At 41.0% G+C, this 25,942-nt stretch overlaps 1 protein-coding gene across 5 annotated transcripts; it reads left to right on the top strand.

Annotated features, from left to right (window-relative positions):
* Nucleotides 1-284: 284 nt before the first annotated feature.
* ushbp1 (Usher syndrome 1C binding protein 1) lies at nt 285-25,942 on the top strand. 5 transcript variants are annotated; one of them, XM_046857876.1, is made up of 14 exons: nt 290-653; nt 2,717-2,835; nt 2,925-3,067; nt 3,999-4,162; nt 4,358-4,567; nt 4,803-5,032; nt 5,181-5,321; nt 5,473-5,549; nt 20,104-20,185; nt 20,348-20,576; nt 21,528-21,686; nt 22,564-22,646; nt 22,781-22,897; nt 24,706-25,942. In XM_046857876.1, the coding sequence occupies exons 1-14, from the start codon at nt 645-647 to the stop codon at nt 24,869-24,871; spliced, it is 1,929 nt and encodes a 642-aa protein (XP_046713832.1). In that variant the 5' UTR covers nt 290-644; the 3' UTR covers nt 24,872-25,942. The 5 variants fall into 5 exon arrangements, 4 of the variants coding, with proteins under 4 accessions (XP_046713833.1, XP_046713835.1, XP_046713832.1 ...); XM_046857877.1 differs by lacking the exon at nt 22,781-22,897 and having other exon boundaries at nt 285-653; XR_006926932.1 differs by lacking the exon at nt 24,706-25,942 and having other exon boundaries at nt 286-653; nt 21,604-21,686; nt 22,781-22,846.

Raw genomic sequence — 25,942 nt, 5'->3', positions numbered from 1 at the left:
TCAGTGCATATGATTGTAAATATTGGATGGTGGTCAAGTTCTGAGAGAGGGGAACTTTTAACAGGCTGTCCCTGTTAACATGACGTTAAACATACTGAACATTTACTTGGCTCAGTCTTAAAACCCTTGAAGGAGGAGGAAGCTTACTTTGTATGCCAGAAAAACATAAATACCTTTTGTATACCTTTTCTCACTGGCCTAAAGGCATTTCTTTATACTTTATCTCATACTATGAAAAGATTTTTTTCTAGAACAAGGGCTTTTCAACACTCCCTTTCAACAGAGGCAAACAAGTCTAAACGAAAACAGGAAAAGATCCCACAAAGAGCATGGGTGGGGGCTGTAATCATGGCTTTCATTAGTTACCAGATGTCTTTATTACAATGGAGTGGAGAAAATCAACCTCCTTATGTAGAGTCAGAGCGACGACTAGCTAGCAAAGAGGTGGGATATGGGAAAAAAACCTCTTCCTGATCCGACAGCACTGCATGCCACGAGACGGGCACTCTATGTGGATCTACTCGAGCCTATAATCACACCTCGGGCTACAGGACGCAGACTCCTGCCCAGAAACATACAGCTGTGCTGTGTGCCTTTTATGATCTTAAGTGAGGGGATGGAGAGAGAAGTGTAGCACGAAAACCATGACAGAGGTGAGTCCCTTTCTTCCATAGTGCTGATTCTAATGCGACACCATTTATTGCCTGCTTGCATGTTCTCAGTGAAATGAGGCCTGTGGTTTGGGAAAATGTTGTATGGACATAGATGATATTTATATAAGGAATATTAACATCCAGATGTTTGCTGATGTATGTAATGGAGGTTTTGTTTAACTTTAAAGCCAATGGAACAAAATATTTAATTATTTTTTAAATGAAATTTTAATGTCATATGACATATGTCTTTAAACATTAATAAAGACAACATTAAAGGTGTTTTGTTTGTTTTCTCATAAATTTAGAGCCAACAACACAGAAGCAGGAAGTATGCTCACAGGATGTGTGTTTGCTCTATTTCCTTTGCTCAAAACAAAAAGCTGTACACACTCACGTTTACATTTTCCTCCATGGATGTCTTTTATTCACAGAGGTATATACTTTTGCGAATGTGTGTGCACCCTTGAACTCGACAGATCATTAAACACAGATTTAATGTGTTAGGTTTCACAAACGGTCTATCATTTCAATTATTTTTAACTTTGCTTCCACACACAATATTTTATAGCTCACCTGTTCACCTTTTAGTCCTTCTATTTCCTTACCCCCAAAATACACTATATAAACAAAAGTTTGCAGACACCTGACCATTATTGTCCATATTTAGTTCCTATTTGCTGTTATAATAACCTCCACTCTTCTGGATTGAGGTGCTTGTGGTGATTTGTGCTCAGTTAGCCACAAGGGCATTAGTAAAGTCAGCTACAGTAATTCTACGTTTATCGCCATTGGTACGTTCCAAAACCACCCTCCATAAACCATAAACGAAAACTGTGATCCCCAATACAGTTATTTAAGCAATAAATCATCCTCCCACACACTTTAAACACACACAGAAAAAAAACATTTGCAAGTATAAAACTTGAGCTTGAGAATATAGATGAATTTTATGTAAATTTGTAGAAATACAGTACACTGTATCACATTTATAGTGAGTACATGTACTGTACAGTATTTTATGTATTAACATTTTACTTCATTTTATAATTAATAATTATATTTTTATTTATAAATTTCATTATTTCAACATAAAACTCCATAAAAACAATTCCCTATAAGTGCTATCCACGAGAGACCGGGAAAATCAGCTAAACAAAGTATTTATGTGGCAAATGCAATTCCACGATCAACCAGGGGCGCAAGATTCAAAGCACAGAAAAGCAGGGGATTGCTGTATTGATGTAGCGTGGGGTGGGTTGCAGTCAGTGTACCAGTTCATCCCAAAGGTGTTCAATAAGATTGAGGTCAGAGATCTATAGCAGGCTATTCAAGATCTTCCACTCCAACCCATGTAAACAATACATCATATAACTTTGTGCACAGGGCACTGAAATGCTGCAACAGGTTTGGGTCCCAAGTTCAAGTGAAGAGAAAATGTAATGCTACTTGTATCTTTTTGTCAAGTGGATTTATCATTTCAACCTTGTACACCTGGTACAGTGCACGGTTTTCCAGGACCAAAATGTTACATGAGGCAACACAGAACCAAGCAGACTGGCACACAGGACTATAGTAACACAGGATATAATAAACAATGCAGGATATGTAAACATTCTGTGATTTTTAGCAGCAATGTTTTTTGTGCATAATTGCATAAAATAATCATAGTGTGTGTGTGTGTGTGTGTGTGTGTGTGTGTGTGTGTGTGTGTGCATGTGTCCTAGTCCAGTTTCTTTGTGCTAAGGAATATGATGGTTTGTTGGAAGAAACTGGTACACAGTTGTGTTTGGTCTAATATAATTTAAATTTGTAAAAAGTAAAGTTATAAAATAGATATAACCAGATATCACCTATAACCCTCGCCTACATATCACAGGGTGTGTAAACATTTGCACTTTGCTTTACAATATTCACTATACATATATCATATGAGCGAACTGTTATCAAATTTCCGATCCTCAAGTTCTGTGTACAAGGTGCAAAGTAAAAAGTAGTTCATCTGACTTTAAAGGAAATGACATCTTGATTGCACTCAGACGTATGTGACTTGTGCATTGTAGAAAACAGACAGCCTGGCGTGGGCTGACTCAGAGCTGGCACAGTGCGAAGCCGAGGTGGGCACTTTGCTCCAAATAATATCTGAGCTTAACATGAAAATGAGTGCTCTAAAACTACCATGGTAAGAACACTTTCACAGCTGTGTTAATGAAAAAAAAAGGTTTATATTAAGTACACGTACATAATAGGAGTTTTTTTTTTTTTTATCAGTGATCGGAAGGTCTATGAGACACAGCTCCAAACCTGCAAACCAGCCTCAGACCTGAACTCCAGTTCCCCGGCAACACAGATAAGGCCAGGGGCTCACAGTGGATCAGCATCTGTAAAGTCAGTCATCAAGAAACACTATGAAGGCATGTTTTATTAACACAATGTCACAGCATCAGTCATGATGTGTTTCAAACTCTTTTTGTTTTTTTCCGTATTAAACTGATGTTCTTTTTTACATTCAGTGAAGAAAGTGAATACAGCACTATTAAAGTCTCAGTCAGGTAATAGGAAATACTCATTCTGACAGATTCATTTCACAGGTTTATATTCATACACAACAATTGTTTCAAGGGTAACTGTCAGACATGAAGCTTTTCTTTTATTGATATGGGAAAGTCTTGAAAGATGATGTATTTTACACTTTCTTAACACAACTAACTGTTTTTTTTTTTTACCTAAAAAAAAAAAAAAGGTTCGTGAGATAATAATAGTTGCATTAACATAAGCAATAGTAGAAACTTGCACATTTTATAACATTAAACGCAACGCTAAACAGATAAAAAAGACAATGTGTTCAAAACTATCAGTGCTACTGATAAACCTTGTTCTGCCTTCTGTTGAGCCACATTTGCCTTATTGTAAATGTTTTATTGCTCTGGATCAGTTCAGCAGCAAAGTCTAATACTTCTTGTAATGAATTATCCTTGTTCTGTTTAAAGATTGTTAATCTCTGTGGGTTCGTTAAGAAAAAACGTATAAAAGGTATATAATATAATGCTAATAATTAGGCAAAAATTATTTTGACTATTTTTGACACCAATGACAAAACAGCGTCAGTGATTTTGATGTGGATAAAATTATTAAATAATGTATAGAAAGGGAAATGCAAACTGATATCGCTGTTACTATTTTTCTACTTTTTTTTTTAATAACAAAAAGACCTGATCTGTGAAACAAGCCAAACACACCAAAACATTACATAAGTTAATTTCTGTCTTAATTTCGGCCTTTTTTTTATATAAACAACATACAATATTAACATATTGATATTGCACTTACAATGTTTGACCACAGGGAGCAGTGGAGAGATATGGACAAAACTCCAGCAGGTTTTGTCCACCCTGGAGTCATCTGCCAGCAGAAGGAGAAAGTTGGTTGCCCCTCACATTCAAGATGATGACAAAACACAGGAAGTGCATATCACTGCAGCACGCGATATCTGGGTTCAGGCCACACAAGTGAGATTCCACTGTCCCCCATTCTCAGACGTTATAAAGTACAAAGCACCAATTAAAGATATGACTCAACCCAGACATTGTTACCTTCCTTTACTAACATGTACCTAATGACATAAACCATACTATTTGCTGGCATACCTAATTGTTTTTGTGCAGGAGAAATACTTTATTAGAGTAACTTTACATTTGTCCTAGGTATTAGAAGAAATAGAGAGGGAGCTTGGGATCTCTTACGCATCAGCGTTACCCACTGAAGTTCGTCAAAAGTATCAAAAAGAAGTTCTGTCGCTGGGACAACTTAACCGGGAACTAAGCAGCAGCCTGCAGAAACGCCAAGAAGAACAGAAGAAAATGGAAGGAGGCATTTTGGAGATGAAGCAAGAGAAGAAATTACTACAAGAGAAGGTTAACAAAGTTTTACAATCAATTACACCTTACAAAGTTCCAAAAATGTATTTCCTTTTTTACCCCAAATGTTGTGAAATGCCAGCATTTGTTTTGTTTGCTTGGTTAGTTTTGCACTGAAACTAAAAGCAGCTTTGTTAGCTACATCAGTCTGCTAGTTTGAGACTCACAACATGTCTTGTTGAGCAATTTAACAAATGTCTAATGGCCTCTAAAATTCACCTTTTGGCAATAGTTGGACAAGCTGAAAAACAAATGGCTGGTTACACCTAGTTCTTTTCCACCCAGAAGTCCATCCTTGTCCCATAGTAAGACCTCAAGCCGCTCTTGGGCATCTCCGACGATTCCTGCGTCTCCATTTTTCTCACGTAGAATGTCCATCTCACCAACTGGCTCTCCATCCAGGCCACGGAGACCTAGTTCTGGTAGCTCGGTTTTGGTAAATGAAACAGAGTGTCTCCAAAGGTGAGGCATTTGAGGATTTGGCATTGTGTATTGTCCAACATAAACCTGTAGTAATATGTAGAATATGTAGTAATATGTAGACATTGGACACCTTTGTTGTACACAAATCCAGCATCTTTTAAAACTTATATATAGTTTTGATGTGTAGATCCTTGGACAGACTGAAAGCAAGAAATGAGCGTCTGACATCAGCTCTGGAGAGACGGAAAAGCGAATCAGAGCAGGTCAGCATGGCTCTGAGCCGCTACGAGGCTGACTGCTCAGCTCTGAACGTGGCCCTCTCATACAGGTAAGCTGCTGATGTCTACTCCAACACTCTGTATGTTGTAGCAAGCAGTGGTTTAATAGATGTGAGATAAAGATTTTACTTATATAATTATTTTGACACAATGTTAGAAGTTTTTGTATAAGAAAGTACCTAAAAGATTTTTGACTGACAGTGAAGCGTGTGAAGAGGCATACTGTGATCTTTTGTCCCTGTGTGAAGCCAGGAAACAGCAGAATGCTGCGTTAGCAGGTACCTTACACACAACATTCATTATGTGTCATGTGTCGCACATGCACACACACATACATAAACACACACGCACGCACACATACTTTTATCGTCAGTATGCCTGCCTCTCTGTCTCTCTCTTTGTATTTGAAAAAGGTATTTATAGAACATTGGCTGCAAAATATTGCAAAAAAAAAAGGTATATCAAAAAACAGTATTTTGTTTTTGAAAAATACAGGAATAGATATTGTAAATGTGAAAAGACTGTGTGAATAAATCTGTGAGTGGTAACCTGCTGTTATATTTTTATCTCATGTACTGGGAAGAGGTACAAGACCATCACAGTTTTCCTGCTACCAAGCAACCATCTGCCTATAAAGCTAAATCAATATTAAATAAACTTTCAAAAGAAATCTTCAACATCCAGTTATATGAAAGTGGCTGTACACAAACATCTTTAATAAATTTTTTGTTGTAGACAAGCGCATTAGGAACATTTGGAAATGCATGCCCAGTGACTAATCAAATACATTCTTATATGCATTTATTGCATTCTTAGTTTTTAGGATTTTTTAAATTCTTCTTATTATAATTATAATTAATGATTCTGTACTCACACTGACACTACCCGATCTGTACTCACACTACCCGATCTGTACTAACACTACCCGATCTGTACTCACACTCACACTACCCGATCTGTACTCACACTACCCGATCTGTACTCACACTCACACTACCCGATCTGTTCTAATACTACCCGATCTGTACTCACACTCACACTTTCTGATCTGCACTCACAATACCCGATCTGTACCAAAACTACCTGTTTTGTTGTTACACTACCTGGTCTGTACTCACACTTACACTATCCGATCTGTACTTACAATACCCGATCTGTACCAAAACTACCCGATCTGTACTCATACTACCCGATCTGTACTCACACTCACACTACCCGATCTGTACCGAAACTACCTGATTTGTACTCACACTACTTGATCTGTACTCAAACTCATGCTACCAGATATGTCCTTACACTACCCGATCTGTACTCACACTACCCGATCTGTACTCACACTACCAGATCTGTCCTCACACTACCCGATCTGTAGTCACACTACCCGATCTGTACCAAAACTACCCGATCTGTACTCACACTACCCGATCTGTACTCATACTCACGCTACCCGATCTGTAGCCACACTACCCGATCTGTACCGAAACTACCCTATTTGTATTCATACTAACCTGATCTGTCCTCACACTCACACTACCCGATCTGTACTCACACTACCCGATCTGTACTCACACTACCCGATTTGTACTCACGTTACCCGATCTGTACTCACACTATCTGATCTGTACTCACACTCACACTACCCGATCTGTACTCACACTCACACTACCTGATCTATACTCACAATACCCTATCTGTACCAAAACAATCCGATTTGTACTCACACTACCCATTCTGTCCTCACACTCACACTACCCTATCTGTACTGACACTCACACTACCCAAAATGTACTCACACTACCCGATCTGTACTCACACTCACACTACCTGATCTGTCCTCACACTACCCGATCTGTACTCAAACTCACACTACCCGATCTGTACTCACAATACCTGATCTGTACCCAAACTACCCGATTTGTACTCACACTACCTGATCTGTACTCACACTCACACTACCGGATCTGTACTCACACTCACACTACCCGATCTGTACTTACAATACATTTACATTTACATTTGCGACATTTAGCAGACGCAAAAGTGCTTTGAGTCTCTAGCAATAAATAAATCTACACTGGTATACCAGATTACAAACTAAATATAAATATAACTCTTAAATTCTACAAGGCAAACTTAAAAAGTGCTAATTTAAGTGTTTCAGGAAGAGAGAAGGTCTTCGATCGTCGCTTGAAGGTAGTCAGGTACATCTAGGGGAAGTTAATTCCACCACCTCGGTGCCAGAACAGAGAAGAGCCTTGAAGTGCGAGATGTGATGAGGTCACTGAGGTAAGATGGCGCTGGTCCATGGAGTGCAGCAGTGGGGTGGTGTAGGAGAACTTGGGCTGGTTGAACACAAGCCGTGCAGCTGCGATTTGAATCCTTTGCAGTGGACAAATAGCGTTTAGAGGAAGACCTGCCAGCAGAGAGTTGCAGTAGTCGAGTCTTGAAATAACAAGAGACTGAACAAGCCCCTGGGCAGCCTGTGTGGACAGAAATGGTCGAATCCTTCAGATGTTGTAAAGAAGAAATCGACAAGAACAAGCCACATTAGTGACATGTGGAAAGAAGGACAGTTCATTGTCCATAGTTACCCCAAGGTTACAAGCAGTGGCTGAAGGGGAGAGCAGAGAGTCATGAAGTGTTATTTGTAGCTCTTGACCTGGAGATGAATCACCTGGGATGACCAGCAGTTCTGTTTTGCTGGGGTTGAGCTTTAGTTAGTGAGCACTCATCCATGAAGATATGTCTGTCAAGCATGCCGAGATCCAAACGGAAGCTGTGGTATCTGATGGAGGGAAAGAAAAGATTAGTTGAGTGTCATCTGCATAGCAGTGATAAGAAAACCCATGTGAGGATATGACTCCACCAATGGAGTGGGTATAGAGGGAGAAAAGGAAGGGACCAAGTACCAAGCCTTGTGGGACACCAGTGGTGAGTCTGCATGGGGCAGATGTGGATCCCCTCTATGTTACCTAGTATAAGCGACCTTCCAGGTAGAAAGCAAACCATTCCCATGCTGTTCCATGGATACCGAGGCTCTTAAGGGTTGACAAAAGTAACTTGTGGTTGATCGTGTCAAATGCTGCTGAAAGGTCGAGGAGGATGAGGACAGATGACAGCTTGGCTGACCGAGCAGCATGCAGTTTCTCAGAAACAGCCAAAAGGGCCGTCTCTGTGGAATGTGCCGCTTTGAACACAGACTGGTTAGGAGCATGGAGTTTGTTCTGTGAGAGATAGACAGACAGTTGGTTAAAAGCAGTGCATTCCAGAGATTTAGAAAGAAAGGAGAGAAGTGATACCAGTCTGTAGTTGTTGATGTCTGATGGATCCAGAGCAGGTTTCTTCAAGATAGGGATGACCCTTGCTTGCTTGAAGGTAGTTGGTACATAGCCAGATGTTAATGAACCATTGATGATTGTGAAGATGAAGGGCAGGAGATCTTGTGTGATGGTCTAAAGTATAGTTGAAGGAATTGGATCCAGAGGACAGGTGGTGGGATTGCAAGATTGGATGACTTGCAGTAAGTCATCTTCTGTTAAGGTTAAGATTCTTGACAGAGACGTAGTGGATTGTTGGCTGTGTTGTGTGGTCATTGTTGGAGAGGAAGTGAAGGTCTGGCAGATTTTGTTAATCTTCCCAACATAGAAGGAGGCAAAGTCATTAGCAGTCAGAGGGATAAAGCAGGTGTAGCAGGGGGGTTGAGTAGTGAAGAGAAGATGTTGTGGAGCTTACGAGGATCTTGTGCAGAGGCCTTAAGCTTTTCCTTGTAGAAGGCAGTAGACGAGATCTGGACCAAAACTACCCGATTTGTACCCACACTCCCCAATCTGTAATCACTCACACTTCCCGAACTGTCCTCACACTACCCGATCTGTACTTACACTACCCAATCTATACTTACACTACCCCATCTGTACTTACACTACCCCATCTGTACCCACACTACCCGGTCTGTACTCACACTCATGCTACTCAAACTGTCCTTACATTTCCTGATCTGTACTCACACTCACACTACCCGATCTGTACTTAGACTACCCGATCTGTACCCAAACTACCTGATCTGTACTCACACTACCTGATCTGATCTGTCCTTACACTACCTGATCTGTACTCACGCACACTACCCAAACTGTACTCACACTACCCGATCTGTACCGAAACTAACCGATTTGTACTCACACTACCCGATCTGTACTCATACTCACACTACCCGATCTGTACTCACAGTACCCGATCTGTACCAAAACGTCCCTATTTGTACTCATTTTACCCGATCTATACTCACACTTACACTACCTGATCTGTACTCACAATACCCGATCTATACCAAAACTACCCGATTTGTCCTCACACTACCCGATCTGTACTCACACTCACACTACCGGATCTGGACTAACACTACCCGACCTGGACAAAAACTACTTGATTAGTACTCACACTCCCCAATCTGTACTCACTCACACTTCCCGAACTGTCCTCACACTACCTGATCTGTACTTACACTACCCCATCTGTACTTACACTGCCCCATCTGTACCCACACTACCTGGTCTGTACTCACACTCACACTACCCAAACTGTCCTTACACTTCCCGATCTGTACTCACACTCACACTACCCGATCTCTACTCACACTACCCGATCTGTATCAAAACTACCCTATTTGTACTCACACTACCCGATCTGTACTCACACTACCTAATCTGTACACACACACTACCCAATCTGTACCCAAACTACCCGATTTGTACTCACACATTTTCCGATCTGTACTCACTCACACTACCCGATCTGTACTCACACTACCCGATCTGTAGTCACAGTACCCGATCTGTACCAAAACTAACCGATTTGTACTCACACTACCTGATCTGTCCTCACACTCACACAACCCAAAATGTACTCACACTACCCGATCTGTACTCACACTCACACTATCTTGATCTGTCCCCACACTTCCCGATCTGTACTCAAACTCAGACTACCCAATCTGTACTCACAATACCCGATCTATACCAAAATTACCAGATTTGTACTCACACTACCCTATCTGTACTCACACTCACACTACCCAATCTGGACTCACACTCACACTCACACTACCCAATCTGTACTAACACTACCCGATCTGGACCAAAACTACTCGATTTGTACTCACACTCCCCAATCTGTACTCACTCACACTTCCCGAACTGTCCTCACACTACCCAATTTGTACTCATTTTACCCGATCTGTACTCACACTACCTGATCTGTACTGAAACTACCCGATTTGTACTCGCACTACCCGATCTGTACTCACACTACCTGATCTGTTCTCACACTACCCGATTTGTCCTCACACTCACACTACCTGATCTGTACTCACACTACCCGATCTGTACTCACACTACCCGATCTGTACTCACACTACCGATCTGTACTCACCACACTACCCGAACTGTACCGAAACTACCCGATTTGTACTCACACAATCAGATCTGCACTCACACTCACACTTCCTGATTTATACTTACACTACCCCATCTGTCCTTACTCTACCTGATCTGTACTCACACTTACACTACCCGATCTGTACTCACAATACCAGATCTGTACCAAAACTATCCGATTTCTACTCACACTACCTGATCTGTACTCACACTCACACTACCCGATCTGTACTCACACTCACACTACCCGATCTGTACTCACAATACCAGATCTGTACCAAAACTATCCGATTTCTACTCACACTACCCGATCTTTACTCACACTCACACTACCCGATCTGTACTCACAATACCAGATCTGTACCAAAACTTTCCGATTTTCTACTCACACTACCAGATCTGTACTCACTACCCGATCTGTACCAAAACTACCCAATCTGTACCAAAACTACCCGATTTGTACTCACACTCCCCGATCTGTACTCACTCACACTACCCGAACTGTACTTACACTACTCCATCTGTACCCACACTACCTGGTCTGGACTCACACTCACACTACCCAATCTGTCCTCACACTACCCGATCTGTACTCACACTACCTGATCTGTCCTTACTCTACCCGATCTGTACTCACACTACCTGATCTGTCCTTACTCTACACGATCTGTACTCACTCACACTACCTGACCTGTTCTCTCACTCACACTACCCGATCTGTACTCACACTACCCGATCTGTACCGAAACTACCCGATTTGTACTCACACTACCCTATCTGTACTCACACTATCCAATCTGTCTTCACACTACCCGATTTGTACTCACACTACCCGATCTGTCCTCACATTACCTGCTCTGTCCTTACACTACCCGATCTGTACTCACTCACACTACCCGATCTGTTCTCACACTCACACTACACGATCTGTACTTACACTACCCGATCTGTACCGAAACTACCCGATTTGTACTAACATTACATGATATATTTATATTTTAAAAATTAAAACAAGACCTTTAAGTTATAAGTAAAAAAAATGTTAGGGTTAGGGTTAATGGTTAGGGTTAGGGTTAGGTTTTGGTTAGGGTTGGGGTTGAGGTTGGGTTTAGGAATAGGGGTTAGGGTCAGGGTTAGGGTTAGAATTAAGGGTCAGGGTGAGGGTTATGGTTGGGTTTAGGAATATGGGTAAGGGTTAGGGTAGGGGTCAGGGTAGCAGTTAGAGTTAGGGTTAGGATTTAGGGATAGGGATGAGGGTTAGGGTTAAGGGTTAGGGGTTAGGATTTAGGGTTAGGGTTAGTGGTTAGGATTAGTGGTTAGGGTTAGGACTTGGATTTATGGTTAGGGATAGGGATTAGGGTTAGGTTTTAGGGTTGGGGTTAGATGTTAGGTTTAGAGTTTGAGGTTAGGGTTAGGGTTAGGGTTAGGGAAGAGGTTAGGGTTAGGGTTAGTGTTATGGTTAGGGTTAGGGTTAGAGGTGGGGTTAGGGGTTAGGGGTTAGGCTTAAGGTTAAGTTTAGCGGTTAGGGTTAGGGATAGAGATGAGGGTTAGGTTTTAGGGTTAGGGTTAAGGGTTAGGGTTAGCGGTTAGGATTTAGGGTTAAGGTTATAGTTAGGGTTAGGTTAGGTTTTAGGGTTAGCGGTTATGGTTAGGGTTAGGATTTATGGTTAGGATAGGGATTAGGGTTGGGTTTTAGGGTTAGGGTTAGGTTGAGGTTAGGGTTAGGTTAGGGTTAGCGGTTAGGGTTAGGTTTTAGGGTTAGGTTAGGGTTGGGGTTAAGATTAGCAGTTAGGGTTAGGACTTGGATTTATGGTTAGGGATAGGGATTAGGGTTAGGTTTAGGTTAGGGTTAGTGTTAGGTGTTAGGGTTAGGGTTGTGTTTAGGTTTAGGGTTGAGGTTAGGGTTAGGTTGAGGTTAGGGTAGGGGTCAGGGTAACAGTTAGAGTTAGGGTTAGGGTTAGGTTGAGGTTAGGGTTAAGGTTATAGTTAGGGGTTAGGGTTAGGGATAGAGATGAGAGTTAGGTTTTAGGGTTAAGGGTTAGGGTTAGCGGTTAGGATTTAGGGTTAAGGTTATGGTTAGGGTTAGGTTAGATTAGGTTTTAGGGTTAGGTTAGGGTTGGGGTTAGGATTTATGGTTAGGATTAGGGTTGGGTTTTAGGGTTAGGGTTAGGTTTTAGGGTTAGGGAAGAGGTTAGGGTTAGGATTTATGGTTAGGGTTGGGGTTGGGGTTAGGATTTAGGGTTAGGGTTAGGTTAGGGTTAGGTTAGGTTAAGTTTAGGGTTAGGGTTAGGATTTATGGTTAGGATAGGGATTAGGGTTGGGTTTTAGGGTTAGGGATAGGGATCAAGGTTAAGTTTAGGGTTAGATTTAGGGTTGGGGTTAGGTTAAGGGGTTGAGGTTAGGGTAGGGTTGGTGTTAGGGTTTAGGGTTAGGGTTGGGGTTAAGATTAGCAGTTAGGGTTAGGATTTAGGGTTAAGTTTAGTGGTTAGGGTTAGGGTTAGGATCGTGGACTTAGGGTTATGGTTAGCAGTTTGGTTTAAGGGTTAGGTTTAGAGTCAGAGGTAGGTGCTAACCTGTTTGCACAGGTCATCAATGGGTTAGGGTTAGGGTTAGGGTTAGGGTTAGGCCTCTCGTTCAGGCATTGGTGATAAACAGTACCTAGTTTCTAAATCCAAATTCTTTCTGCTCTTTTCCTCGAGTTGGCCTGTAGGACCATAAAGGTTAGCGTTAGGGGTTAGGATTTAGGGTTAGGATTAGGGTTAGGTTATAGGGTTAGAATTTAGGGTTAGGAATAGGGATTACGGTTAGGTTTTGGGGTTAGGTTAGGGTTAGGTTGAGGTTAGGGTTAGGTTTAGGGTTAGGGTTGGGGTTAAGATTAGCAGTTAGGGTTAGGATTTAGGGTTAAGTTTAGTGGTTAGGGTTAGGGTTAGGATCGTGGACTTAGGGTTATGGTTAGCAGTTTGGTTTAAGGGTTAGGTTTAGAGTCAGAGGTAGGTGCTAACCTGTTTGCACAGGTCATCAATGGGTTAGGGTTAGGGTTAGGGTTAGGTTAGGCCTCTCGTTCAGGCATTGGTGATAAACAGTACCTAGTTTCTAAATCCAAATTCTTTCTGCTCTTTTCCTCGAGTTGGCCTGTAGGACCATAAAGGTTAGCGGTTAGGGTTAGGATTTAGGGTTAGGATTAGGGTTAGGTTATAGGGTTAGAATTTAGGGTTAGGAATAGGGATTACGGTTAGGTTTTGGGGTTAGGTTAGGGTTAGGTTGAGGTTAGGGTTAGGTTTAGGGTTAGAGGGTTAGTGTTAGGTGTTAGGGTTAGGTTGAGGTTAGGGTTAGGGTTAGGGTTAGGGTTAGAGGTGGGGTTAGGGTTAGGCCAGGATTTATGGTTAGGGTTAGGGTTAGGATTAGGGTTAGGTTAGGGTTAGGGATAGGGATCAAGGTTAAGTTTAGCGGTTAGGGTTAGGGATAGAGATGAGGGTTAGGTTTAGGGTTAGGTTAAGGTTATGGTTAGGCCAGGATTTATGGTTAGGATTAGGGTTAGGTTTAGGGTTAGGGTTAGGCCAGGTTTTAGGGTTAGCGGTTATGGTTAGGCCAGGATTTATGGTTAGGATTAGGGTTGGGTTTTAGGGTTAGGGTTAGGTTTAGGTTAAGGTTAGGGTTAGGGTTAGGACTTGGATTTATGGTTAGGGTTAGGCCAGGTTTTAGGGTTAGGGTTGGGGTTAAGATTAGCAGTTAGGGTTAGGATTTAGGGTTAAGTTTAGTGGTTAGGGTTAGGGTTAGGATCGTGGACTTAGGGTTATGGTTAGCAGTTTGGTTTAAGGTTAGGTTTAGAGTCAGAGGTAGGTGCTAACCTGTTTGCACAGGTCATCAATGGGTTAGGGTTAGGGTTAGGGTTAGGTTAGGCCTCTCGTTCAGGCATTGGTGATAAACAGTACCTAGTTTCTAAATCCAAATTCTTTCTGCTCTTTTCCTCGAGTTGGCCTGTAGGACCATAAAGGTTAGCGGTTAGGGTTAGGATTTAGGGTTAGGATTAGGGTTAGGTTATAGGGTTAGAATTTAGGGTTAGGAATAGGGATTACGGTTAGGTTTTGGGGTTAGGTTAGGGTTAGGTTGAGGTTAGGGTTAGGTTTAGGGTTAGGGTTGGGGTTAAGATTAGCAGTTAGGGTTAGGATTTAGGGTTAAGTTTAGTGGTTAGGGTTAGGGTTAGGATCGTGGACTTAGGGTTATGGTTAGCAGTTTGGTTTAAGGGTTAGGTTTAGAGTCAGAGGTAGGTGCTAACCTGTTTGCACAGGTCATCAATGGGTTAGGGTTAGGGTTAGGGTTAGGGTTAGGCCTCTCGTTCAGGCATTGGTGATAAACAGTACCTAGTTTCTAAATCCAAATTCTTTCTGCTCTTTTCCTCGAGTTGGCCTGTAGGACCATAAAGGTTAGCGGTTAGGGTTAGGATTTAGGGTTAGGATTAGGGTTAGGTTATAGGGTTAGAATTTAGGGTTAGGAATAGGGATTACGGTTAGGTTTTGGGGTTAGGTTAGGGTTAGGTTGAGGGTTAGGGGGGTTAGGTTTAGGGTTAGAGGGGTTAGTGTTAGGTGTTAGGGTTAGTGTTAACAGTTAGGGTTAGGGTTAGGGGGCATGACCGCAACACCAAAATCTGCTCTGATCTCCGCCAGGGATGAGGGAGGGTATTATGGTTAAAGCTAGGGAATGAATTGGAGAGTTATAAATGGGGTTAGGATTAGGGGTTAGGGTTGTGTTTAGGTTTAGGGTTAAGGTTAGGGTATAGGTTTGGGGTTAGGATTAAAGTTTAAGGTTAGGGTTTAGGGATAGGGCCAAACTACCTGGTCTGTACTCACACAACCCGATTTGTACTGACATTACCCGATCTGTACTCACACTCACACTACCCAATCTGTACTCACACTACCCAATCTATATTTTGACAATATAAACAAGACCTTTAAGATATAAGTTAAAAAAAAATTGAAAAAAAATGATTAGGGTTTAGTGTTAGGGTTAGGTTTAGGTTAAGTTTTGGTTAGACACCAGAATCTGCTCAGATCTCTGCCAGGGATGAGGGAGGGTATTATGGTTAAAATTGAGAAAGGATATTGGGTTTAAAGGGTATAAATGGGGTTAGGAATATAGTAGGGGGTTGGGGGTAAAGGTTAGGGTTAGACTTACACTACCCAATCTGTACTCACACTCACACTGCCTACATTGTACTTGTACTCACACTACATGATCTGCTTCACCACCCGATTTGCTTCACCACCCGATCTGCGGGCTACCCGATCTGCGTCGCTACCCGATCTGTGTCGCTACCCGATCTGTGTCGCTACCCGATCTTTACTCACACTACCCGATCTGAGTCGCTACCCAATTTGCGTCACTTCCCGATTTGCGTCGCTACACGATTCGCAGCCCTACCCAATCTGTCCTCACACTACCCGATCTGTACTCACACTCACACTACTTGAACTATACTCACACTTACACTACCCAGTCTGTACCAAAACTACTCTATTTGTACCCACACTACCCGATCTGTACCAAGACTTCCCAATTTGTACTCACACTACCTGATCTGTACTCACTCTCACACTACCCGATCTGTACTCACACTCACACTACCGGAGCTGTACTCACACTACCCCATCTGTACCGGAACTACCCTATTTGTACTCACACTACCCATTCTGTACTTACACTTCCCGTTTTGTACTCACATTCACGCTACCCGATCTGTACTCACACTACCCGATCTGTTCTCACACTCACACTACCTGATCTGATCTGTCCTTACACTACCCGATCTGTACCCACACTACCCGATCTGTTCTCACACTCACACTACCCAATCTGTCCTCACACTACACGATCTGTACTCACACTCACACTACTTGATCTGTACTCACACTTCGACTACCCAATCTTTACCAAAACTGCCCTATTCTACCAGATCTGTACTCACACTACCCCATCTGTACCAAAACTACCCGATTAGTACTCACACTACCCGTTCTGTACTTACACTACCCGTTCTGTACTCACACTCACGCTACCCGATCTGTACTCACACTACCCGATCTGTATTCACACTACTCGATCTGTACCTAAACTACCCCATTTGTACTCACACTACCTGATCTGTACTCACTCTCACACTACCCGATCTGTACTCACACTCACACTACCGGATCTGTACTCACACTACCCCATCTGTACCAAAACTACCCGATTTCTACTCACACTATCTGTTCTGTACTCACACTACCTGATCTGTACTCACGCTACCTGATCTGTACTCACACTACCCGACTCGATCTGTACCCACACTACCCGTTCTGTACCCACACTACTGGATCTGGAGTGTTTAAAGGCTCTGGCATGGAGAAGCTGATGCTGGATCTGTGATGATCACAAATGTTGAGTTCAGTAGCTCCTACTTTTATACCAAATACTGTAGAAAGAACATTTACTTATAATCTTATACTCCAGTACTCATGTTAGTTCTCACACTCCAGTGTTCTGTACTGTTGAAAGATTTATGATCAAACTCTTGATGTCACCCAAATGAGGATGGGTTCCCCTTTTGAGTCTGGTTCCTCTCAAGGTTTCTTCCTCATAACATCTAAGGGAGTTTTTCCTTGCCACAGTCGCCATGGCTTGCTCATCAGGGATAAATGCACACCATTCACCTTGACTGTTGATTTCTGTAAAGCTGCTTTGAGACAATGTCTGTTGTGAAAAGCGCTATACAAATAAACTTGACTTGACTTGACTGTTCTCACACTCACACTACCTGATCTGATCTGATCTGTCCTTACACTACCCAATCTGTACTCACTTACACTACCCGATCTGTACTCACACTTACACTACCCGATCTGTACTCACACTACCCGACCCGATCTGTACTTACACTACCCGATCTGTACTTACACTACTTCATCTGTACCCACATTACCCGGTCTGTACTCACACTCACAGTCCCCGATCTGTAGTCACACTACCCGACCTGATCTTTACTAACACTACCCGGTCTGTCCTCACACTAACCAATGTGTACTCACACTACCTGATCTGTACTCACACTCACACTCCCCGATCTGTACTTACACTGTCCGATCTGTACTTACACTACCCGATGTGTTCTTACACTCACACTACCCGATCTGTTCTGTCTTTACACTACCCAATCTGTCTTCACACTACCCGATCTGTACTCACATTTACACTACTTGATCTGTACTTACACTCACACTACCTGATTTGTACTCACACTACCTGATCTGTACTCACACTAATCACTACCCGATTTGTTCTCACACTACCCAATTTGTCCTCACGCTCACACTACCCGATCTGTCCTCACACTACCCGATCTGTATTCACACTCACACTACCTGATTTATACTCACACTACCTGTTCAGTACTTACACTACCCCATCTGTCCTCACACTACCTGATCTGTACTTACACTCACACTACCCGATCTGTACTCACACTACCCGATATGTACTTACTCACACTACCCGAACTGTACTTACACTACCCTATCTGTACCCACACTACCTGATCTGTACAGAAACTACCCTATCTGTCCTTACTCTACCCGATCTGTACTCACTCACACTACCTGATCTGTTTTTACACTCACACTACCCGATCTGTACTCACACTACCCGATCCGTCCTCATACTACCCAATCTGTACTCACACTCACACTACCTGATCTGTACTCACACTCACTACCCGATCTGTACCAAAACTACCCTATTTGTACTCACACTACCCGATATGTACTCACACTCATACTACCCATATGCTACTCATCTTACCCAATCTGTACACACACTCACACTTACAGTACCCGATTTGTACTCTCAATACCCGATCTGTATTCACACTCACACTACCCGATCTGTACTTACAATACCCGATCTGTACCAAACCTACCTGATCTGTACTCACACTACCCGATCTGTACTTACACTAACAGTACCCGATCTGTACTCACACTACCCAATCTGTACCAAAACACCCGATTTGTACTCACATAAGGGTAGGGTTGGGTTAGTTTTATTGTTAGGGTTAGGACATGGGTAGGGTTAGGGTTTAGGGTTTTGGGGTAGGTTACTGGTTAGGGTTTAGGGTTAGGTTTTTTAGTTAGGGTTGGCTTTAGGGATATGGGTTAGGGTTAGCGGTTATGATAGGGTTTAGGGTTAGGGTTAGGGTTAGAGGTAGGGTTAGGGTTAGAGTAATGGTTAGAGTTAGGGTTAGGGTTAAAGTTAGAGTTTGGGGTTAATGTTAGGGTTGAGGTTACTACCCGATCCTTACTGATACTACTAATACTACCATATCTGTACAGACACTACTCAATCTGTACTCACACTACCCGATTTGTACTCTCACTACCTGATCCCATCTCACACTACCCAGTCTGTACTGACACGACCCAATTGTTACTGACATTCCTGACACTGCACGAACTGAACTGACATCCTGATCCGTTCTGACACTACCTGATGCATATTGACACTACTCGATCTATATTGACACTACACCATCGCTCACACACAAACACATACAGGCCGTCACACACAGGCATTTACACTACCCAATCTGTACTCACACTACCCAATCTATATTTTTCTAAATTAAAACAAGACCTTTAAGTTATAAGTAAAACATTTTTTTGAGAATATAGGGTTAGGGTTTAGGGTTAATGGTTAGGGTTAGGGGTAGGGGTTAGGGTTAGTATTAGAATCTGGGTTAGGGTTACGGTTAGGTAAGGGGAATGACAGCAACACCAAAATCTGCTCGAATCCCCGACAGGGATGAGGGAGGGGATTATGGTTAAGGTTAGGCAAGGGTATTGGGTTTGGAGGTTATAAATGGAGTTAGGATTATTTTTTAGGGTTGGGGTTTAGGGTTGGGTTAGGGTTATTGTTAGGGTTAGGGGTCAGGGTTAGAGTTAGGGGGTTAGAGGGTTAGGGTTAGGCAATACTAATATTAGGTAATACTAATCATCATCATCATTATTATCTATATGGAGTTGTGTTTCTTTGCAAATTATTTATTTATTTGCTTATTTGTTTCAATTAAAAACATCCTGATTTACTACATATATACTATATAGCAAGACTATATACTAAGATACTAATATATTATATATATATATATATATATATATATATATATATATATATATATATATATATATATATATATATATATGAAGAGAGAGAGAGAGAGAGAGAGAGAGAGAGCGAGAGAGAGTACCTCACACACACACACACACACACACACACACACACACACACACACGAAATATCTGGTAATACTCACAGGTTTGCTTTTAGTTCCTTTCTAATTGTCCTTTCTTATTTAACATTACAGAGGCGTCTACCCCAGAACACATTGGCAATTTGAGTGCTGCTAACAAGGAATCATTCTGTACAACAGTGACCACCCAGAGCAGGTTATAAAGAGCAATTTTTAATTAATAAAATTGCAAAAAATATAACTCAGAAAAGTTTAAATGCATTTCACCTCTTGAACAATTATTTATTTACTGTGGAATGTCTTTAGTTTGTGGCTGTGCTGTTTGCATGTAACAAAAGTGATTTAATGTTGTTCTTAGTTTGTCTACAGAGGAGTTTAAAGAAAAAACTGGAGTCATAAGGCAGAGGATCGGCCGTCTGAAGCAGGACAGGGCCACAGTGTGTATTCCACAGGAAACCCGCACAGGAGAAGGGAAGCTCAGCCCTGATACAGGCACCCTGGCTGGCACAAGGAAGCTAAGCTTTCTGTTCTCAAACAACCCCAAAGAAGAGAAAACAGCACTGCTGTGTGAGCTAACCAATGTCAGGGTGAGCTATCATCATAAAATGTAATTATACATGAACTTATTCAAAATTCCAATGATTTTAGAAGATTTTGACTAAGGAATTCTTACATTAATTCAATATCAATTGGACAAAACCAAATCCAAATTGCTTTTAGTTGCTTTTTCTTGGATTAGTTTCTCACATAACATACAACCCATTTAATATAAACATCTGTACAGCAGCCAATCATCTAGCTGGAATTAAGTACAAGAAATCATACAACTACTTCAGCTCATGATAATGTAAAATGTGATCTTGCCTTTTTGTTGTGTCTGACAAATGTGGGTGCTATCTATTTTAACAGTGTGTTCTCTATTCTGAGCCCATTACTAATGTGCATCTGTACACACATGCAGACTAATTGAGCTAGGTGGTAACTTTTAGCTAGGTAATGAGCTAGGATATTGTTGTGACCTTTCAGCTCACATTCAAGTCAAGTTTGCTTTCTGAGGTTTTATGTCTGCATTTTAAACTGGGCATTGTACTCTGAGGTTGTTGGTGTTTAGTTAGCAGAGTAAGATAAGCTAGCAAGTTAAAAGGCAGCATGGAGAACAAAATACACAAGCCTGGTCATTTCTAGTGTGTGCTTTTGCATGGGCTGATATATGTGTTGTGTGTATTTTTCCATTTAATATGATTTGGTTCTCTGGGCTTTTTTAGTAGTTAACTTTGCCTCGATAGCCACCACTAGATCATTGTGAAACTATAATTTTATTATCTTATCTTATAATATAATGTGTATAATTTCTTTCTAAGAAAAAACATATTTGTGATGTCCAAAAGCCTCCTCCAAATCAGAGATGAGAAACACTCATTAGGAAACACTAATACAGGAATAGGAATAAATAACAGAACTTACCACCTGCAAATATTATAGTTTTGTATTATGTTGTGATTATAGTTATAGTCTTGCTTTACTGCCCAATTTGGTAGGAGGAAATGTCCGAGCTGCAGGGAATTATCAGGTTAAAGCAGAAGGAACGCCGCTCACTTGACCTTTTTCTAGTAGCCCATAGGTGTCAGGAATCAGCTGGCGCTGCCATGGCTCAGAGCCTGCAAGTGGGGCTGGAAGAAAGAAAAGCAGAACAACAGGTGCTTTGTTTTCTTCCATGTAAACTAATTAGCATTAGGGCATGACCTAAGACTGTTTAAAACCTGTTCAGACCCATGCTACCCATGCATACTTTTAACTGTCTACTTTTAAGTCTGTGTTGTGATATACTGTATACAGTTTGAATTCACATACACGCCAGGATAAATGCCATGCTAACTTAACCAGACGGATGACATCATAGGTGTGAGTCACACACTGTTTAAATGCCAGCCCTTTCCCAATGAAGAAGTATTTGTGCCTGATTTCATTCCAAGCAACCACAGATAACATTTAAAGCCAGAAATGCTGCAGTTCATCAGTGCTTCCAAGTTTGCACTTTGGGGACTGATGTGTATAAAGACCAGAATAGTAGAAAAGTCTTGCAGTACCTAGTTGATAAACTGAAACTAGACAGCTGAAGACTGAAAATGACTAGGAAATGTTTTTCCAGTTTTCAAACTAAGTTTCTGTGAACATGAGTAAAGTGTAGCCTGGGATCCTGTTCTTGTCTGGAACTGAAATTTAATGTGGTCTTCTGCTGTTGTAGCCCATCCTGCTCTGAGATGCTTTTCAGCTCAACTCGACTGTAAAAAGTGGTTCATTAAATCATCGTAGCTTTATTGTCTGGTCAAACCATTCTGGTCATACTCCTCACACCTCTTCTATGAACTGTCCATTCTTGCCAACAGAAATGAGAGATTTTGTACTATTGAGTGTTTGGCTAATGAAGTAAATAATGCATATGTATTTAAGTGTATATTGGAGCTGTAGGAATGGATAACTTAAGTTGTGTTGACTTGGATCATTTGTCATTTTCAAATACCTTCCCAAAAGCTTTTTCCAAACGAATTAAGACTGTGCTTATGTTTCATGCAGAGGATAAATGATTGTCAGGCCGAACTGGGGAGCGGTCCATGGAATCATGTCCTTACAAGAGAACTTCATGCAGCAAGAGAAAGGTGCAACCAAGCAATGCAATCTGTGATTCACCACCTTTGTTTATTGAAATGCAACATGCACTACTAAACTACTTCTATAATAATATAGTACTTAAACCACAAAGATTGACTAATGGCAAAGCTTATTTCTGTAGGGAGCTAGCCCTGAAGAGGAAAGTGACATCTTTACGAGAGTTGTTAGAAACAGCGATGTCGGCCACAAACAGGAGAGTTAACAAGGAGGAAGTGGCCCGCCTTTTGTTCTATCACAAGTATAGTACCTTTATTTATTTATTTTTTCCTGGTGAACTCTATTGGCCTGGGTGATGCTAAAGAAATAGAGCTACATTTAGGTTTAAGCTGCGATTAGAGGACAGAGCATCAGGGGTAATGCTTCACAAGAAAAGGATGTAATCTGATTAAAGTTTCAGAAACAGTGAAGCTATAAAGAAGCTATGTTGCAATGATAGACAGAAAATAGGAGAGATAAAAATCGATTTTTAATATAATTAATATAACATTAATATAAAAAATAAGACATTATATGTATGTTACTAAAGGATTATGTAGCATGATACTTGCTCTCAGATTTTTTAAAACAAAAATAGAGGAGGAAAAATATTATTAACCCGGCAGGTTTGGTGTAAATTGATGCAGTGTAGTTTGATAACTCTACTGTATGTCTCAATAAACACTCTAAACCCCATTTTCAGAAAAGCACCTTCACACACTAAACTTTAATTGTATACAATGGTAACGCATCGAGCTGACAGTGCACAGACAAATTTCATCACATAATTACTGACTCATACGAGAAAGTACCGGCACAAGAATGGTGTATGAGTCATAGAAGAGAAGCTTAAAGCCTGCACAATCACTTAAGATTACAAATCGGATTTTCGGAAAGGATTCATTTTTTTGTTGGCCTTGTTAAAGGTCAAGGATGTTTGATGTTTAGGGTAAGAATTTTACTCAACACTCAGTTTAGACTGTGGCATTCAGAAAAAAAAACAAGAACAATAAACCAGTCCAAATCAACCAACGTGCAATATTGTACTAAAAAATAAAATAAAATTAAAAAATTAAAATCAGTATAAAACAGAAAGGACTTAGAGCCTATTGGAATTGTGTGTAAACACTTCAGAAATATACCGTATTTTCCTGACTGTAAGCCGCTACTTTTTCCCCACGCTTTGAACCCCGCGGCTTAAACAACGAAGCAGCTAATTTATGGATTTTTCCTGGGTTTTTCCCGGTTTTACAAGCGTCATGCCAAAAAACTGAGCCCCGTAACATTAGACCAATGAAATTGTTGAACGGGTTCAGGTGAACCAATGAAACTCTTTATATTAAATCGCGCTCCCACTAAATCGGGCCGCACCACATCATAAATATGGATGATGTTCCTCTGACGTTTGACCTGCCGCTCACTCGGACTGTCAACAGGAAATGCGAAGCATTCGTCACGCTGAAAACAACTGGGCATGAAAAAACACTTCACCTGTGTTCTGAGCTGCACGGCATCGGGAGAAAAGCTTCACCGATGGTGATTTTTAAACGCACGATGATGCCAAAAGAAAAACTCTTGAGAGAAATTGTTGTGAAAGGAAGGAGGAAGACAGTGAACAATGACTTTCTTGGTAGGCTACTGTTTAGATACAAGCCGTGTAACAGACACTGTCTTTCATTAAAGCCTGTGTAAAGTTCATTAGTTTCAATGTGCGGCTTATTTATGTTCAAAATAAAAATCTTTGTAAAAAAAAGTTATTATTAGTTTAACTATTTATCACTAGTGTGGAAATTATGTATATGTTTCAATTAGATGAGAAAATATATGTTTACAGTACGATTTGTAAAAATATATTGTCCCTGAATGATCTTCAAACGTCATAATCTTCCATTACTTGGTAGCTGTATTAGCCTAGTAACTTTAGTACTACCTAAAAGAAAGTACATTTTGGATTAAAAGAAACGTTTACATTTTTTCAACCGAGCTAAACTTGCTTTAAAGCTTGTACTGATGAATAAGCCGATTTTGAATAGTCCGATTAATCTGAAGATTTTCTTTTCTATCTCGCAGTAAAGCCCTGAGTGCATGCAGGAGCGCTCGCAAAATGAACCACGAGCAGCTGTGGAGGATCAAGCGACAAATGACAGCCATGCAGGAACGTCACAAGTCTCAACTGGCTGAACTAAAATCCATGCTGGAGGCACTGGAGTGGAAGAAGGAGGAGTCTGTGCTTTAAAAGACATTTTATAACCAAGAATGTAACAACCGTTAATAACAATATTGTAGTATTCAATGTACCTTAAGTTCCAGTGGATACATAAAAAAATGGGATCACAGTTTAAAGGTGTTTTGATCAAAACAAACCTTTTGCTAAGATTTTTGGAAAGCAATGACTTAAGTGTCCTTTAATCTTCTCTGTATAAACCACCCCAGAGCTAATGAGTGTCCTTTTTCTTGCAATCCATTCTATGATATTATGAAAGACATATACGTTTGCTCATTTAAGGGTGTCTTTGTGGGAACCCCAGGATGAACAGATCGCGAGAAAATAGGAACAGTGTTTACCAAAGGTCATGTGTTTTTCTTCATGCAAAAAAAAACATGCTTCCTGCAAAGATCTGGCCCTTTTCTCCAGTCAAACAAAAGATAAAAGACAAAAGAGGCTGAACCTAGAAGATCTCAGGCTTGGCCATTTGTTTCCTCCGTTTTACTGAGTCCACCTTTCTGCACACTCCCAACCCCCAGCCTCGGGGCAAGCAGCCGCAGCTGTGAATGCCAGTCAGAAGGTTGAGGCAAAGGTTGAGTGTCACACCCCCAGGGGTCAAAGGGCGGCCTGTACCGTTGTTGAAGCTTGTGAATGTAGGGGTTACAAGGCCATGCTTAACTGAGGCTCTAGCTTGAGCTAAAGATAAAGAAGATCAGAGGAATGGATGACCGGGTCTGCTGCATGTGCTACACTGATCACTGTAATGATAATGAATCCTGAGTGCTGCAAATATTCTCAATGTTATATAATTTAGCTTGTGACAATCAGGCAATATTGATATACTATCAATATCATGACAAAATGTCACAATATATATGAAATATGTATCACAATATGAATTTATAATGATACTGATATAAAAAAGTTTTTCGCGAAGTTTCCTTGCAAACCTGCTGTAAATATCATGGTGCCGACTGTGAGTCCTAGCAATACCTTTGAGAATCATACTATATTTTATGCAAACTTCATATCGAATGTAATCCTAATTACTTGTATGTAATATGCAGAGCAACCATGCAAACATGATGTAATGGAAACTTT

The sequence above is a fragment of the Silurus meridionalis genome, chromosome 9 (assembly GCF_014805685.1).
Source record: "Silurus meridionalis isolate SWU-2019-XX chromosome 9, ASM1480568v1, whole genome shotgun sequence".
Taxonomy (NCBI): Eukaryota; Metazoa; Chordata; class Actinopteri; order Siluriformes; family Siluridae; genus Silurus; species Silurus meridionalis.
The sequence above is the reverse complement of the archived record's forward strand: the minus strand, read 5'-3'. Positions and strand labels throughout refer to the sequence as shown.

Coding starts and splice junctions, on each gene's coding strand:
- ushbp1 (XM_046857876.1), top strand. Junction 4,568..4,802: donor AGAAATTACTACAAGAGAAG/GTTAACAAAGTT, acceptor TTTTGGCAATAG/TTGGACAAGCTGAAAAACAA. Junction 22,647..22,780: donor CTTCATGCAGCAAGAGAAAG/GTGCAACCAAGC, acceptor TTATTTCTGTAG/GGAGCTAGCCCTGAAGAGGA.